Source organism: Tupaia chinensis, unplaced genomic scaffold, assembly GCF_000334495.1.
Source record: "Tupaia chinensis unplaced genomic scaffold, TupChi_1.0 Scaffold140355_1, whole genome shotgun sequence".
Lineage (NCBI taxonomy): Eukaryota > Metazoa > Chordata > Mammalia > Scandentia > Tupaiidae > Tupaia > Tupaia belangeri.
Genome location: NW_006200232.1, coordinates 15,032 through 33,306, shown reverse-complemented (window position 1 = coordinate 33,306; position 18,275 = coordinate 15,032). Strand labels below are relative to the sequence as shown.

At 39.0% G+C, this 18,275-nt stretch overlaps 1 protein-coding gene and 1 pseudogene across 1 annotated transcript; one reads left to right on the top strand and one right to left on the bottom strand.

Moving 5' to 3' along the window:
* Positions 1-5,718: 5,718 nt before the first annotated feature.
* On the bottom strand, positions 5,719-12,982 carry ARGFX (arginine-fifty homeobox). Its single transcript, XM_006172118.1, is given in 5 exon segments — positions 5,719-5,795; positions 5,798-5,879; positions 5,881-6,306; positions 7,361-7,509; positions 12,904-12,982. Coding segments are annotated over 5 exon segments (813 nt in total).
* LOC102497085 (hsc70-interacting protein pseudogene) lies at positions 12,981-14,206 on the top strand (annotated as a pseudogene).
* Positions 14,207-18,275: the final 4,069 nt, after the last annotated feature.

Here is an 18,275-nt window from a genome sequence, read left to right as displayed (position 1 = left end):
TTCTTTTTTTTTTTTTTTAACCAGTTCTCACACTTCTTATTATGTCTTGATTCTGTACTGTATTTAAACTAGTGGTGATGGTGATTGTCCCTCAAAATTTGACTGAAAATCCCCTTTAAAAAAACAAAAACCAGAGATTAAAAATAAAATACAGGTTTATATTCTATAAATGGCAAGAAGGATATGCCATTAGGCTAATAATAATAACAATTAAAGATAATTAGATAAACAAATAATTTTTCTAAATTCTCAGATAAAAAATCCTGAAAGAATTTACCAACACCAGACCAGCTCTTCCAGAAGTGCTGGGACCAGTAGTTAGTGTAATGGCTATGTCACGGAACTCCCATGTAGTCGACTGGTGGTTCGAGTCCCAGACTCAGTGGCTTAAACTCACTCTGGGCACATGTGTATGTGTGCCCAGGATCCTGAGAGGAGAATGGAGGAGAAGGGATTGCAGTGTGGCCATCCCCCCTGGGGTGTGATTTCTTGCTTTCTGTCTCTGTCTTTCTAGGGAGCGCACGCTCCCTATAGCAAAAACCCCTGGGGTGGGGAGAAGTGCTGAAGGGAGTGCTATACCAGGAAAACTAAAGAGAGATTGACAGACATAAGACAAACAAACAAACCAACAAAAAAACAAAAAAAAGAGAATCCAACATAAATGAATGAAAACTCCACATTAGATAGACACTTTTTTTTCAGTGTTTTTGGCGCAAATGACTAGACATGTATTCATCTTCCTTGGAGAGTCTAATTTGATTTCTCAATGTTTAAGATTCTATCTCCAATTGTGCTGTTTTTATACATTACAAAAGTTATTGTTACCCAAATGACAAAAATGTATTTGTGTCAATGTTAAATTCTTTGCATGCTGCAGAAAAGAAATACTTTGGAATCACTTTAAGAAAAATCGAGTTTCAGGTTAAATATGTTGGTTTTCTTTTAAAACTATATTTACTTCTCATGTACTTCTGCTAAAAAGAAAAATAGTACTGAGTATTGCCACAATTTAAACAAAAGGAAAGACAGATTTGACTTTCTTTTTTTAATTTATTTTTATTTTTATTTTATTTTTATTTATTTATTTTTTTTCAGATTTGACTTTCTGACGTGTTGAAATTATATAGGAAACATTATCAAATATGAAATGATGTTTCACTCTTTGTGTATAGAAATTTGTGTCAATGGGTGTTTCAAAATATCTGTTATGTATTAGTACTTGTAATACTAAATAGTTCTAATGTAGTTTGTCACAGACATGATCAAATTTGTCTATTTTGGACTTTGGTAAAATCAGATCTCAAATCATGGTCATTTTTAAGTTTCATTGTTCTTAGTTAATTGCTTTATTCTGATGCTCTTTCTAAAACATTTTGTAACAGGCTACAATCCAAAAGTTGCTTCCTTTAAGGAAATTAATGAAAAAGGCTCTGATAAGTACTCTTTCTTAAACTTTCATTTATTTTATATACTTTCACTGAACATCACTACAACATACAAAATGTGATTTTCCAGCCCCTGTAAAGTGGTTTAATCATAAATACTATCATCAATAAATATTTTTCCATTTCTTATTTCATATATATATATATATGTATATATATATATATTCCCCCCTATTTCTCACCCTCTGCCATTTCTTTTTCTTTTTTATTTTTGGAGAGGTTTTTGCTATAGGGTGTGTGCGCTTGCCAGACAGAGAGAGAGAGACAGAGAGACAGAAAACGAGACATCACCCCCTAGGGGGGATGGCCACGCCACAATCCCTTCTCCTCCATTCTCCTCTCAGGATCTTGGGCACGCATGCACACGTGCCCGGCATGAGTTTAAGCCACTAGGTCTGGGACTTGAACTGCAGTCGCCTACATGGGAGTCCAGCGAAATAGCCATTATGCTAACTTCTGGTCCCACCCTCTGTCATTTCTCATCCTCCTCCTACCCTGTCTCTGGTAGTTACAGTTGCTTTCCATTCTTTTATTCTTTCCCACATTGCATTGATTCACAAAATATTTAGTTTTCATGGAATAGCACTCCATTCAGAACTTCTTGGAAAGCTGATCTGGTGTTGGTAAATTCTTTCAGGTTTTATTTATCTGAGAATGTTCTTGTCTTTTCTTCCCATATGAAGGATAATCTTGCCGGATATAGTATTCTTGGTTGAAATTGTTTTTCTCTTAACTCTATGAATATAGTTCCCCATTCTTTCTTTGATCGCGTTGTTTCTGATGAGAGGTCCACTGTTACCCTGATGGGATATCCTTTGTAGGTAACTCTTGCCTGTCTGAGTTTCTTGTCTTTGTGATTTTGGTCATTCTGGCTGTAATGTGTCTTGAAGATCTTGGGTTGATCCTATTTCAGGTTCTTTTTATTTCTTGGTACTGCCTCTCTAGGTTTGGGAAATTTTCTTCCAGGATTTCACAGACTAGATTGTCAATGCTCTTATTAATCTCTTTACCTTCTGGGATACGATTATCCAGATTTTTGGATGTTTAATGGTTTCTAGTATTTTTTGTATATTACTCATTTTGGGGGGCTGTTTTCTCAGTCTTCGTGGTGGATTTTACTAGTCCAGTGATTCTGCCTTCTACATCTGAGATTCAATTTTCTGTAAGATCTAGTCTGCTTTTAATACTTTCGAAGGAGGTTTTGACTTCCTGTATTATAGCCTTCATCTCCAACAGTTCCATTTGATTCTTTCTTTATGGTGTGTATTTCCTCTTTCAGCTCTCACGAGAATTTCCTCACTTTCTGGAATTCATTGGCTTTTTTCTGCTGGTGTTCATTGTCTCTCTCCTCTTCCGTCTGTTAGCTTTGTCACTAAGAATACTCTAAATTCTTTATCAGACATCTCCATGTGTTCCATTGTACTGTCTATGGATGAAGAAGAGTTATTCTTTTCCTTTGGGGTTGAGGCATTTTCTTAGTTTCACATATTTCTGCAGTGATTTCTAGTCATCTGATGGGTTATTCGCTTCTTCCTAATTTCTAGAAGATCAACCTGAGCAATCAGAGGCACACAGGAGGATGTGGTCTGCAAACTCTTTGGCGTTGTGTTTTTCTCCAGGCGCTCTGTCTGCCAGGGTAAATTCTCAGCAGAACATCTTCATTGCCCTTACCCTTGAAATCACTAAATCTCAGCTCTCATGGTGGACTCAGTCTTCTTCTGGCCTCCCTTTCTGTTTGCCAGGGGAAAATCTCAGCAGAACATTTTCATTGCTCTTATCCCAGAAATCACTAGATCTCAGCTCTCATGGTGGTTTGATAAGTATTCTTGAATGTAGGTTTTTGATAACTTTGAGATCATATTTCTGAACTTCTAGGATTTAAGCAAAATGATTGGACCACAGTAACACTGCAAACTCAACAGAAGAGAGATTAATTACATGAGACTGAACTGGTGAGAGATAATCTTATGATCTTTAACTAAAACATTACTGATTTTTTTCTACACTTTGTTTTCCAGATTTAAGGATTATTTTAAGCTGTTGATAACTTCAGCAATTTGTTAAAAAATGTTTTTTTGAAAACGGAATTGAAACATAAACTTTTCTCCCTTCCTTATCCCCTCTGGATTGGAAAACATTTAAAAGTAATTCTTATTTTGTGGCGGTATGGTTATTTGCATAAGTTCAACAATACCTATTGCTTTGCATCAGAAATTGGAAACACTGGTTATTGGCAGGGTTTTGACTGAAATACCTCATCTGATAAGAACAGAAAGCTTAGGAACTAAGGCTGATCTCGATAAAGTCCACAGAAGCTTTTGGAAAGATTGCCTGGTACCATAAGTAGTTCTGCCTGGCAGGTAAGTAAAGAATGTTACTTCCTGATAGGCCCAAAACTTCCAAGTACAGGTAATTAAAAGCACAGTAAGATGGTTAGTTCCTGACTTGACTCCATAGCCTTGGGAAGCTTCTTAAAGAGTCTAATCTGAAGTTCTTTATAAAAGGTTCCAGCAAAGCCAACTAAATTAATTAGTATTTTTACCGGTATTTATGCAAATAACAAACCAAATTGAGACAACTTATTTTTTTGCAAATAAGTTAGTTTATGCTTTTCTTTGGGAGAAACTGAAAGAGAAAAAAATGGAAAGAAAAAACTATAATGCAGTTGTTACTAGGTTTTAGCTCTGTCCATATTTGTTTTTTGAGTTTTTAGTATCTACTGTTTAACAGAATCCTAATCCTTTTTCCAACTTTAAGACTTAAGCAGTACTCTGATTCCCCACCCCTCCATGTTTAGGAGAAGATCCCTGACAGTTTATTGACACCGTACAAAGCACAGTGAAGAATGTGAAGGACAGGGACAAGTGTTGGTGCCACATACAGGATGGTATGGAAAGGGGACACAGAGAGATCGATATGGACCTACTGAAGTAATTCGGCATGAGGTAGTGACGATCTACCTATGAGTGCCCTGAGAGTAATAGAGGGCTGGCTTGGTGATACAGTGGTCATGTGCTGCTAAAACCATACTGGAATCATATAGAAGATTGTGGGTTTGATTCCCTGCTTCACTAACCATGCTGGGTGTGCTTACACATGATCCTGGCAGTCTTTGAAAGCATGAGACCTTGTTGAGGGTGTTTGCTATTCTTTTTCTCTATCTCCCACTCATGAAATAAATGAGTAAACTCTTAAAAAGTTACAAATTCATTTACAAAACAAAGAGTATCAGAAATGGACACATTTTGAGATCAGCAGTTAGTGTAATGGCTATGTTGACTGTGGTTCAAGTTCTGGACCCGGTGGCTTAAACTCATACCGGGCGTGTGTGCGTGTGCCCAAGATCCCGAGAGGAGAATGGAGGAGAAAGGATTGCGGTGTGGCCATCCCCTCTGAGGTGGGGGGTGATTTCTCGCTTTCTCTCTCTCTGTCTCTCTCTCTTTCTGGTGAGCGCACACGCCCTATAGCAAAATCTTCTCAAAAAAAAAAAAAAAGAGAGAAAGAAAAATTGTCTGTTGATAATGTATATGATAATATCTTTGACTGGATCAATATTCAGTGTATTCAAGGTGGCAAAATTCATTCTGTATGCTGTGAAGATATACAGTGATTAAACGTAAAACATAAAATGAAATAAAAGTAATAAAAATAAAATAATTTTTAAAATGAAGGTTTATAATTTTCTCTTGTTAAAAGTGAATAAGCCCCTGGGACCAGCAGTTAGCATAATGGCTATGTCACTGGACTCCCATGTAGTCGACCACAATTGAAGTCCCGTACCTGGTGGCTTAAACTGACACCAGGTGTGTGTGCGTGCGTGCGTGTGTGCGTGCCCAAGATCCTGAGAGGAGAATGGAGGAGAAGGGATTGTGGTGTGGTCATCCCCCCTGGGGGGTGATTTCTTACTTTCGGTCTCTCTGTCTTTCTGGCAAGTGCAAAAACCTTTAAAAAAAAAAAAAAATAAAAAAAAAAAAAAAGAATAAGCCCCTATAGTCACCATCCCTTTTAAAAAGGTCCAATATAGTTTTTGGAAAAGGGAATTTTGGAGTCTCACTACCCACCTAAGGAACGAGGACGAGCTTTCACTGGGGAGAGTAGTGGGGCTGATTGTACAGTCCTGAGCTACCCTTGGAAACTACTCTGGTTTTTACCAACTAGTTTTAGATCTCCATGGCAATCAAAGTGACATCGACCCAGATGTCGAGTTAAAAATCAAACAAAGGAAAGAAGAAAGTCATATACAAGAGGCAAGAAGACCTCTTTTCTAAATGTTCTATTTATTAGCATTTTGATCAGAGAAATCCAAGTCTACCATACTGGAGGTGCTCTGGAATTCTAGACTGTCTCTTGGTTGCAAGATGCAAAATTTTGGCCCATCACACTGGATCAGGTTGGCCCTGGAGGTAGCTTTATAGCTGGATGGGCAAAGGGGCTGAAGAGAGGAACCCTGTTCTCCTTGTTGGGACCCTGTGGGTGAGAGATACTGATACAGACAGTGGAAGGAAGAGCTGGATGTCTCATCCTCACCAGGAAAACTGTACAGGTCTATGATTTGGGCAATGTCATAGACATCAGAGTACAAAGCAGGAACTGAGGCCACCAAAGGATCTTCCATTGGGAAACCACTTGTGGGACTCTCAGTGAAGACAGAGCCCCATGCCCCATTTGAAGGGTCTAAGGGCTGAGATGGAGGGGAACTATAGAAATCTGAAACCACAGGGGGAAAAATATGAGGGTTTGTGCATGTTCTGGGTGAGGTGGGCATAATCCTCATGGCTGGAAGGATGTGGTTTGGTTGCTTTTGTGACTGCTGTTGTTGCTGCTGCTTCTTCAGTTTGAACCTCCTGTTTCTGAACCAAACCTGGAAGTGGAAGAAAAGGGGAGGTTGTCTGTTAATGGAGGAGGTGTTGGAGGCTTCTCCTAATTGAAAACAGCATATTAAAAACCTTATGTCTTCTTTAAATCATCATGAGACTGGGGTTCTGAGAGAGCAGAGGTGGGAGTGAGAGAAGTCAGTAGGAGGGACATGACAATCAGGACTGGAACTTCAGAGGAGAAATAAGGAAAGGAAGAGATGTGGTTTTTGTTGTCGTTGTTTTTGTTTTTAGAGGTTTTTGCCTTATTGCATGTGTGCTTGCTGGAGAAAGACAGAGACAGTGAGAGGGAAAGTGAGAAATCACCCTCCATGAGGGGACGGCCACACCACAATCCCTTCTCTCCTCCATTCTCCACCTGAGATTTTGGGCATGCATGTACATGTGCCTGGTGTGAGTTTCAAGCCACTGGGTCTGGGACTTGAATCATAGTCAGCCATGTGAAAGTCCAGTGACAAAACCGCTATTCCATCTGCTGGCCCCAAGATGTGTTTTGTGGTTGTATTGGGAGTTCAGGAAAAGGGTCTAGTCCAGGGATATAGAAAGAGGTGGCAAATTTGAACTAAGTATTTTTTCAAGGATTACTTTAGGAGCTCTCAACTATGAGGACTATTCCAACAAAATGTTATGAGCCTTAGCAGAGTCAGCGGTTGAGGGGAGTTTGGTAGTATCTGCATAAATAGGTTATAGGGATTTTCTTGTGGGAACTCTGAGCAAGGAGTCTGCCTGAATAAAAGCCATTTCTCTATTTGAATTCTCTAGTACGAATGTTAAAAACGAGACTTACAGAGTTTTCATTCTAGGTATACTACCGATTTTCTCTGTGGTCCAGTCACTTTACCTTTGGACCACAATATTCCTCATCTGTTGAACTGTATGACAGTGGTCACGGTAGAGGTCAGCATACACAAGGTGCCCAGTTCCATGCCGGGTCAGTAGCTACACAATCAGTGAAATGTAATGACTGTGTCAGGGAATTCCCAGGCCGCATAACAGAATGTATCTTGGGTAGGGTACTAAGTATCACCCAAGGGATCGGACCTTTACTGTTGACTCATGCAGGTTGAGTTTCAAAGCTAGTTCTTTTTGGAGAATTTTATCTGGAAACATATTCTGGCTAAACAGTGCCTCCAACTCTTCATGCTGCTTTTGGGTGAATATGGTACGTTCTTGATGTTTCTTCCACGTACCTGTAAGCAGACAGAGAGAGGGAGCTGTTACACTTACACTACCCCCCTCCACAGGCAAACAGGCCCCTCCGCTACGGATCTTCCATGCCTTCCCTGCAACCAGGCTTGGAAGCCAGAAGTGATAGATTCTATGTATCAACTGATTAACTGAGTCCTATGTAACAATGTTCTGTCTTCTGTTTTCTGAGATTTAGTCTATCCCAAATAGAAAATATTTACCTCTTCAGTTTTCTCTGTATTCAGCTTGTACACTCTGGAAACTGGCTTCCTCTAGTTTCAATTTGCCCTGCACTGAAAAGTTTTCTGTATAACTTTTTTCTTCTATATCCAACCTTTCTACCATGCCTAACTTCAGGAGTGTGGAAAGCGCCTTACCTCTTACATGTTTCACACCGTTTCTTCTATAAACCAGGAGAAAACTCCAATCTCTGCATATAACACACTTCTCTTTTCTTCTTAGAGAGAGATTTTTGCTATAGGGCATGTACCGTTGACAGAGAGACAGAGAGAGAAAGACAGGGAGACAGAAAGGGAGAAATCACCCCCTGGGGTGGGAGGTGGGGTCACACCATAATCCCTTCCCCTTCATTCTCCTCTCAGGATCTTGGGCACACATGCACATGAGCCCAGTGTGAGTTTCAAGCCACTGGGTCTGGGACTTGAACCAGATCGACTATGTGAGAATCCAGCAATGTAATTAATATGTTATCTACTTACTGGTCTCTATAATGCACTTTTCAAAATGAGAGTTTCCTCTCTTCACTTCTTTAATCAAGACTCAAGTATCTGGCAAATGGGCTTTTCTTTTCAAGGGTTTCTGAGATTTTATTCACACTTTTGGGAAAAAGGATCAGTCAGTAGTGTTGTGGATCCCACATGGCTAACTGTATGGTTTGAGTCCCATTCTGTAGCTTGAAAAATCACACCAGGCACCTGTGCATATGTATCCAAAACTCTGAAAGAAGAATGGAGGAGAAGAGATTGTGGCGTGGCCATCCCCATGGGGGGTGCTTTCTCAATTTCCCTCTCTGTCTCTCAATGACAAGTACATACACCCTATGGTAAAAACCTTAAAAAAATATTGATTTTGCTCATGTTTAATGTAATTCTATCTAAACTCTCTGCATTTACCATAAATAGTCCTATCTTTATCAATACTCTGAACCTATTCTTTTAATTAAATAACAGATTTACTAGGCACATAATCTTTACCTTCAAATAAGTTGTCTGTGAAACAGTATTTTTGCAAGGTGTTTATGGTATGCTATTGGTGGGAATTTTGCTGTAAGCCACAAAAAACCTATTTATACAATATTCAAGTAACTATTACCTCCTTCTGTAGGGGTGTATTTGTGTTTCTACAACCTAACTACTCACTGTATATTACTTTAAAATAAGAAATAGATTTATTCATTTATTTGTACAAACAATATATGCAAATAGTACAAAATTGAAATCATTTCTGTTCTCTGCCACCCAGTTACTCTCTAAAGCTGTTCTGTTCAATATAGTAACCACCACTCCAAATAACCATAAGCACATAAAATGTAGCAAGTTCTGTTGAAGTGCTAAACTTATAATTTTATTAGATTTTAGTTCACGTAAATTTAAAACTCTTAATCCAGTTTTTGGGAAACTTTCTTAGTTTGCTTTGGACAACTTGGGTATGCAAATCTATTTTCAACTGCAAATTTTATAAAATCTGAATGCAAATCTAGTATTTTGTTTTCTTTTTTATTTCATTTTCTTTTATACATTCAATTACATTATTTGACTTACAAAATGGATATTTCGACAGATGAACATTTCTCCTTAGTACAGTTGATAAAACTATAAAATATCTTCAACAGATAATACCACATTTCTTTGTCCCATTAATGCTTTGCTTCCCTATTTTTCTTCTAAATGCCCTTCCTCAGACCCTCCTCTTTCACACACACTGTATCTGGTATTTACATCTATATATTGTGTTTCTATATCCTTTAGTCCATCAGTTTCAGTCATAGAGTGTGGACACTCGGTATATATTAAATGGGGACATACAATACAAATCAAGTATTTTTTATGGAAATTTACTATTTAGATTGAGATATACTGTTAAGCTTAAAGTATTCACTGGATTTTGAAGTTTTCATATAAATGAAATAATATAAACTATTTCACTTAACTATATTTTTATGTTTAATTAAAAATTGTTATGGTATGCCCAATTTAATATATATATTTGGCTGTTGAGAAAATCATGACATTTTTCTGTTTCTCTATGCAAAAATGCATCATGACTTTCCCAGCAGCCCAATACATTAGTTAATTTTTAAAATAAATATATTTTTTATTTAAATGTATTTATTTACATTCATTTACTATATATCATTATAGCATACAAAATGAGATTTCCCATCCAGAATACACTGTATATTGGCTCAGTGAAGCACATCAACATATGTGTTATCGTCAACAAATAATTTTCCATTTCTTGTTTCCTGTATATTCTGCTTTTTTTTCCCCCATCCTTGATTTCCTTTCTCTCACCCTCTGCCGTGTCCCACCCTCCTCCCACACTGTCTCTGGTATCCATGGTTGCTTTCTATGCCCCCCATTTTATTGATTCACTAAAGCTCTTAATTAATCTAAATATTTTCAATAGCAAGTGCAGCTTATATATACATATCCATGAACACAAGTCTGATTTTAGGCATAAATCTCACTGAGTAGAATGAACATACTATAAAGTAGCATCTAGCTGGGGCTATATAGCTTACTGCAGTCAAATAGGTATTTTTAATGTGTTTTATTTTTTTTTAATTTCAAGAAAAAAGTTTTCATGTTTTACATTAATTTAATTATGTAGTAATACAGGTAGTAAAGGTAAAAACTTTAAACTTACTGTGTACTTATACATATCTAAGCACAACATACAAAGCAAACTCAATAAAGTAGTAACTTAAAGAAATAGAGACAAAGAAGGCCACTCTGTAGTTGGTTAAGTACTGTGCAGAGGGAGAAGATGCCACATGGCTGACCAGAGTCTGAACCCCAGCCCTTGGCTTGGAAATACAAGCTGGCATGTGCACACGTGCTCAGGATCCTGATGGGATGGAGATATGGAGGAAAAAGGATGGTGACGAGAGCAAGCCACATTGGGAGGGGTGCTTTGGCTATTGTGAATTGTGCTGCAATAGATATGGATTATAGGTATCTCTCAATATACTAATTTCATTTCCTTTGGATATATACTTAGTGGTGGGGTTGCTGGATCATATGACAATTCAATTTTTAATGTCTGAACATCCATACTGTTCCCATAACAGCGATACTGATTTCAGTTCCCACCCACAGCTGTGTATGAGTTTCCCTCCTCCACCTCAGCACTGGTTTGTTGTCCTTCTGATAACAGCCATTCTCACTGTGATAAGGTGATCTCTTTTTGTGGGTTTGATTGGCATTTCCCTGCAACGCAGCTGAACCTGGAGGACATTTATGTTAAGCAAAATAAGCCAAGCACAGAAAGACAAATCCTGCATAATCTCACTATGTGGAATGTAAAGAAGCTTTAGATTAGTGGTTATCAGAGGCTGAGGAGTGGAGAAGGGGTAGGGAGAAACTGGTCAACAGGTCAAAATTATACTTAGGAGGAATAAGTTCTGGTGCCCGATCACAAAGTAGAGTAACTATACTTAACAGAATTATATTATATATTTCAAAATAGCTAGAAGGGAGGATTTGGAATGTTTTTAACACAAAGAAATGATGAATGTGTGAAGTGATGAATAAGCTAAGTACCCTTATTTAATTATAGCACTATGTATGTGTGTGTGTGTGTGTGTGTGTGTGTGTGTATGTATCAAAACATCACACTGTGGGACCAGCAGTTAGCATAATGGTTATGTTGCTAGACTCCCATGTAGTCAACCGCAGTTCAAGTCCCGGACCCAGCGGCTTAAACTTGCGCCAGGCACGTGTGTGTGCACGCCCAAGATCCCAGGAGGAGAATGGAGGAGAAGGGATTGTGGTGTGGCCATGCCCCCGGGGGGTGATTTCTCGTTTTCTGTCTCTCTGTCTCTCTCTGTCTTTCTGGTGAGCGCACGCACCCTATAGCAAAAACTTCTCAAAAAAAAAAAAAAAGGAAAAAAAATCACACTGTATTGCATAAATATGTACACTTACTTTGTGTCAATTAAAAGTAAAATCATATTTTTTTAAAAAAAATAGCAACAAGGGAGAAAACTGGACTGCAAATTTTCATGGCCCACTTTTCACTTATGAAAGCACAGGAAAACTTACTTCATAAAAAACGTGCACAACAAAAAAATCACAATTATTAGGAAGGAGGGACCAGCAGTTAGCATAATGGCTATGGTGCTTAACTCCCATATAGTCGACCGTGGTTTGAGTCCCAGATCCAGTGGCTTAAACTCACGCCGGGCACGTGCGCATGCGTGCCCAAGATTCTGAGAGGAGAATGGAGGAGATGGGATTGCGGTGTGGCCATTCTCCCTGGGGGGTGATTTCTCACTTTTTGTCTCTGTATCTCACTCTGTCTCTCTGGCTAGCACACGCGCCCTGTAGCAAAAACCTCTCAAAAAAAAAAAAATTATTAGGAAGGAATATAGGAAGCAGAATAAAGTCCCTGCGGACCATGAAAACATGCCAGATGTTCCCCTAAAATTCATGTGGATACTACTTTAAATTTCAAAATAAGGTAGAAGAAAGAAATGAAAATGACAGAAGCTATGAAAAAGCAACACAAATATGAATTTAAAAAATAAGAAATTAGGTGTTTGGTGAGAAGATCTTGAAAAAGTAGCAAAACTCATTGAAATTCTTTTTACTAAAAAACTCAAAACAAAAGAAAAATAACTTTTAAACGGATTAAAATTAAGTTATGACTACAATGAAAAACATTAAGCTAAATAGATCATAATAATAATGACTAAAAGACAAAGAGAGAAAAAATATTTTAAATCATAAAGAAATAAAGTGGCAAAAAGCACACAAGAAAGATAAGACAAACAATAAAAACAAACAAGAGCCAACATACCTGTAATAGAAAAAAATTTAAAGTTGTAGCAATGGTACAGAATAAAGACTAAGAATTCTAATTTAAGAAAACTTTCCTCAAGTGGAAAAGTTTGGGGACTACAAATGAAGGGGCACTGTCTTAGTGTAGAGTCCCCTAAAGCAGAATCTGAGACAAAGATTTAAGTGAAAGTGCCTAATTTAGTAAAGTGCATGCAACCTTCTGAAGGAAGTGTGATGAGAAGAGTCAGTTTAGGGTGTCTACGAAGTCAGCTAACCATAGACAACTAGAGCTTTATTCTGCAGGGAAGCTCTGGGAAGTAGTACAAAAAACATGCCTCAAAATTCACTCTAGTGCCCCTTGTACACGGTCACGCTGAGCCAGCGCCTTGGCCTGGTGTTGGGCTCCAGCCTCCTCAGTCGCGTTCCCTTCCTCTCGCCGCTTCCCAGCCATGGGCCCCCGCAAAGTGAGCCAGCTCTGGGCCTTTGTGAAAATGTGTAAGCAGGATCTGAGCGTTCTGCACACCAAAGAGATGTGTTTCCTGAGAGAGTGGGTGGAGAGCATGGGGGGTAAAGTACCACCAGCTACTCAGAAAGCTAAATCTGAAGACCATATCGAGGAAGAAAAAACAGTAAGAAGGTGGAGGAAAACATAAAGACAGAGGAACCATCAAGTGAGGAAAGTGATCTAGAAATTGACAATGAAGGTGTGATTGAACCAGACACCACTGATGCCCCTCAAGAAATGGGAGATGAAAATGTAGCGATAACTGAGGGGATGATGATCAGGCAAATGATAAAAAAGTAGCTGCCATTGAAGCCCTAAATGATGGTGAACTACAGAAAGCCATTGACTTGTTTACAGAGGTCATCCAGCTGAACCCACGCTTGGCTATTTTATATGCCAAGAGAGCCAGTGTCTTCGTCAAATTACAGAAGCCAAATGCTGCCATCCGAGACTGTAACAGAGCCATTGAAATAAATCCTGATTCAGCTCAACCTTACAAGTGGTGAGGAAAAGCTCACAGACTTCTGGGTCATTGGGAAGAAGCAGCACGTGATCTTGCCCTTGCTTGTAAACCGGATTATGATGAAGATGCTAGTGCCATGTTGAAAGAAGTTCAACCAAGGGCCCAGAAAACTGCAGAGCATGGAGAAAGTATGAGCGAAAACTGTGAAGAGCGAGAGATCAAAGAAAGAATACAAAGAGTTAAGAAGGCTTGAGAAGAGCATGAGAGAGCCCAGAGGGAAGAAGCCAGATTACAATCAGGAGCTCAGAATGGCTCTTTTCCAGGTGGCTTTCCTGGAGGAATGCCTGGTAATTTTCCTGGAGGAATGCCCGGAATGGGAGGGGGTATGCCTGGAATGGCAGGCATGCCTGGGCTCAATGAAATTCTTAGTGATCCAGAGGTTCTTGCAGCCATGCAGGATCCTGAATTTATGGTGGCCTTCCAGGATGTGACCCAGAACCCAGCAAATATGTCAAAATATCAGAGCAACCCAAAGGTTATGAATCTCATCAGTAAATTGTCAGCCAAGTTTGGAGGTCAAGTATAATGTCCTTTTGACAAAGTAAAGCCCTTGCTGAAGGATAAGCAACCTAGGTCACCTAATGGATGTTGCAATAATACAAACCAGTGTACCTCTGACCTTCTCATCAAGAAAGCTAGGGTGCTTCGAAGATAATCCCTACCTCTCTGCCTTAAATGCAGCTGAAGCATTTTACAGTGGTTTGCCATTAGGGTATTCATTCAGATAATGTTTTCCCAGTAGGAATTACAAACTTTAAACAAGTTTTTTTTTTTTTTTTGGAGAGGTTTTCGCTATAGGGTGTGTGTGCTCGCCAGACAGACAGAGAGAGAGATAGAGACAGAAAGCGAGAAATCACCCCCCCTTTAAACACTTTTTAAACCTTAAAAATATTTAAAACAAATTAAAAGGGTGTGTTAATTCCTACATTTTTTCTTTACTAATCATTTTGGGGCTTTTCTCTGAATTACTGGGCAAGGAAGATACTTAAATATGGAAGATTTATTACTCTAGTTTGAGTTAAATAAAAATTGTATTAGTAGGCAAATGTAACTCATAAATAGATAAAGTTTGATTTGAATATATGGTTACTGAGGCATTTTGATTTATCTTTTTAAATGCTTTATTTTTTTTTAAATGATTTATTTCAGCAAAACTACAGGGACCATCAGTATTTCAATAGGCCCTGGTTGGGGACTGGCAGTACTTGGCAGGGTGGCAAACATCTGTGTGTTGTGTAACATGGACCTTGTACAGGCTGCCTTCAGGCTTACGCTGTGGCGAAGAGAGGAACTTGTGTAATGCTGCAGTGGAGCTGAATTACTCTTAACTCTCTTTTTGTCCAATATATCAAATAAATGTTTCATGTTATTTCAAAAAAAAAAATTCACTCTAGTGAATGAGCAAAAAACAATGAAGCGTTAACAACTTACGCTTGGTCTAAATGTCTCAAAAAGGAAGCAAAATAAGGTGTTTTTAGATATACAAAGCTGAAAAAAATCCATCACCAGCAGACCTGTACTAAAGGATGTATTAAATGATATCCTTCAGGCAGAAGGTAAATATCATATATCCGAGAAAGGAATCTGATCTGAAATGCAAACTCTTATAACTCAAAAATAAAAAGATAGACATCCCAATTACAAACGGGCACAAGATTTGGATAAACGATTTGTCTAAAAAGGCTTATGAATGGGCATGTGGAGTGATATGCAGACACTGGAATCCTCAGACGTTGCTGGTGGTACTATAAACTTTGGAAAGCACTTTTTAAAAATGTCTGACATGTACTTACCCCATGACACAGCAATTCCACTCCTAGGAAACTACCCAAGAAGAATGACAGTGCACAAAGATATGTATGCAACTATTCATAGAAGCATTATTCACAAAAGGAAAAAGCTGATAACAATCCAAATGTCCTTGTTTTTCATTAGATATACAAAATGTGGTATGTGCATAAAATTAGATAGTATTCAGCAATTAAAAAAATAGATCAACGATATTTTACAACATGGATAAAATTAAAAAGTATTATGGCTAAGTGAAAAATAAGTTTATTTATTATTTATTTATTTATTTATTTATTTTTTGGAGAGGTTTTCGCTATAGGTTTGCGCTCACCAGACAGACAGAGACATAGAGACAGAAAGCGAGAAACCACCCCCCAGAGGGGATGGTCATGCCACAATCCCTTCTCCTCCATTCTCCTCTCAGGATCTTGGGCACGCGGGCACGCACGCACACACGCCTGGCATGAGTTTTAAGCCACCGGGTCCGGGATGCGAACCGCGGTCGACTACGTGGGAGTCCAGCGACATAGGCATTACGCTAACTGCTGGTTCCCGAAAAATAAGTTTAAATAAGATTGGGTGGTGATATCCTGGCAGTTCACGATGTTATTTTATTTTTTTCTTTTTCTTTATGAGAGAGAGAAAGGGAGAGAGAGGTGTTTTCCTGACAGGGTGTCAGTGTCACAATCTTCCTACTCTAGCCTCCCAGTTATGTGTAACCTTAGCTAGAGAAATAAAGACCATGAAGAGGCTGGACAACATGGCTGGAAGTAGTAGTTGAACCCGGAATCCAAAGAATTACAGATGCTCCTTGATTTATAATGGGGTTATATCTCATAAGCCCATGGTAACTTGCAAATATCATAAGTGAAAAATGTATTTAAGGGCCAGCAGGTGGCAGGGAAGTTAAGGCAGCTGAATCCCACATGGCTGACTGTGGAGTTCAAGCCTTAGATCCAGTGGCTTGAAAATCATGCTGGGCACATGTGTGTATGTACCCAAAATCCCAAGAGGAGACTGGAGAATAAGGGACTGCAGCATGGCCATCACCTCAGGGGGTGATTTCTCACCACTCTCCCCAATGGGTACATGCACCCTATAGCAAAAACTTAAATGCATTTAATACACCTAGCCTTCTGAACATCATAGCTTAGCCTTGCCTCCCTTAAACATATTGAGAACACTTACGTTAGCCTATGGTTGGACAAACACATCTAGTACAAAGCCTGTTTTATAATAAAGTATTGAATATCTTACATAATTTATTGAATACCAGTACTGAAAATGAAAAACACCAGTGGTTCACTGCCAGTGCCCAGCATCCCAAGAGAGTATTATCATGCATACTGCTAGCTCAGAAAAAGATTAAAGATCAAAATTCAAAATTCAAGGTATAGGTTTTACTGAATGTACTTTTACATCATTATAAAGTCGCATTACAGGTAGAACCGTTGTTAAGTCGAGGATCATCTATTTTTTGCAGCCACAAAAGAGACACTGAGCTACCAAGAATAGAGAGTACATTGGTTCATCCTTCCCAGCTTTCTGATTCCATTCCAAGAAAACCCATCTCAAACAAATACGACAAGCATACAAGGTATCTGGTGCCTTCTAGTTGGTTTGTTTTATTTGAATCTTGTAACTGCCCTCCTTTGAATGGAAGGGTAAGGGGTCTCCCAAGAGAAGAGGAACAGATTAGGGGGAGGGCATAGGGGAATGGAATGAGCTTGATCCTACAGTATCAAGTACATGCTGTAATCACCTGTGCTGATCAAAGTGTGAGCTTGAGAAGCCACAGGGCATTCTGTTCATCAGGGTCCTGTGGAAAACAAAACTATAGGGCATGTGTGCTCACCAGAGAGACAGAGAGACAGAAAGTGAGAAGTCACCTCCACCCCTGGGGCTGGCCACAGCACAGTCCCTTCTCCTCCATTCTCCTCTTGGGATTTTGGGCATGCATGCATATGTGCCCAGTGTGAGTTTTAAGCCATTGGGTCTGGGACTCGAACCACGGTCGGCTACGTGGGAGTCCAGTGATGTAACCATTATGCCATCTGCTGGTCCTGCACTATGGAAAAGTTTTAGCCAATAATCTCTGAATCACATATGGGAACGGTAGAAATTTGGGGGCTGATTCTGTGGTGCAGCAGTAATGTGCTACTCAAGAAAGGCTGGGTCCCACATGATGACTACAGTTCAAATCCTTGACTGATCAGCCTGAAACATGCTGGGCATGTGTGTGGTTCCCTAAGGTCTGATAGGTTGGAGACTGGAGGAAAGGATGGTGGTGTAACCAGACACTGTGAAGAGTGTTTCTCCTTCTCCCTGCCATATGGATATGCTTATGCTCTTTCATGATAAAAGAGGAAAAAAAATCGTAGAAATTTTGCTTTGAAACCGTCCTTTTCTAAGACTGTAATAATGAACAAATTCACTCTTTACTTCAATCTCATCATGCAATGAAAGAAGGCTACTTTATAACAGGATTCGTAAATGTATTACACAAATATATTTATTTATGTAAGGCATTAATACACAAAAAAAGTTAAAATAAGGTGTGGCACATTGTATGCATGGCACAAATATTTTACTTTATTAATTTCATTATCTTAGAGTATATGTCATTGAAAATGAAGTGTTTTTGTTTTTTTGAGTTTTTTGCTATAGGGCGCATGCATTTGCCAGAGAGACAGAAAGCGAGAAATCACCCAGCAGGGGGAATGGCCATGCCACAATCCCTTCTGCTCCAGTCTCCTCTTGGGATCTTGGGCACACATGCACACACGCCTGGTGTGAGTTTAAGCCACTGGGTCCGGGACTCGAACCACGGTCAACTACATGGGAGTCAAGCGACATAGCCATTATGCTAACTGCTGGTCCTGAAAATGAAGTTTTTTAAAAGTTTATTTGTTGAGAGAGAGCACA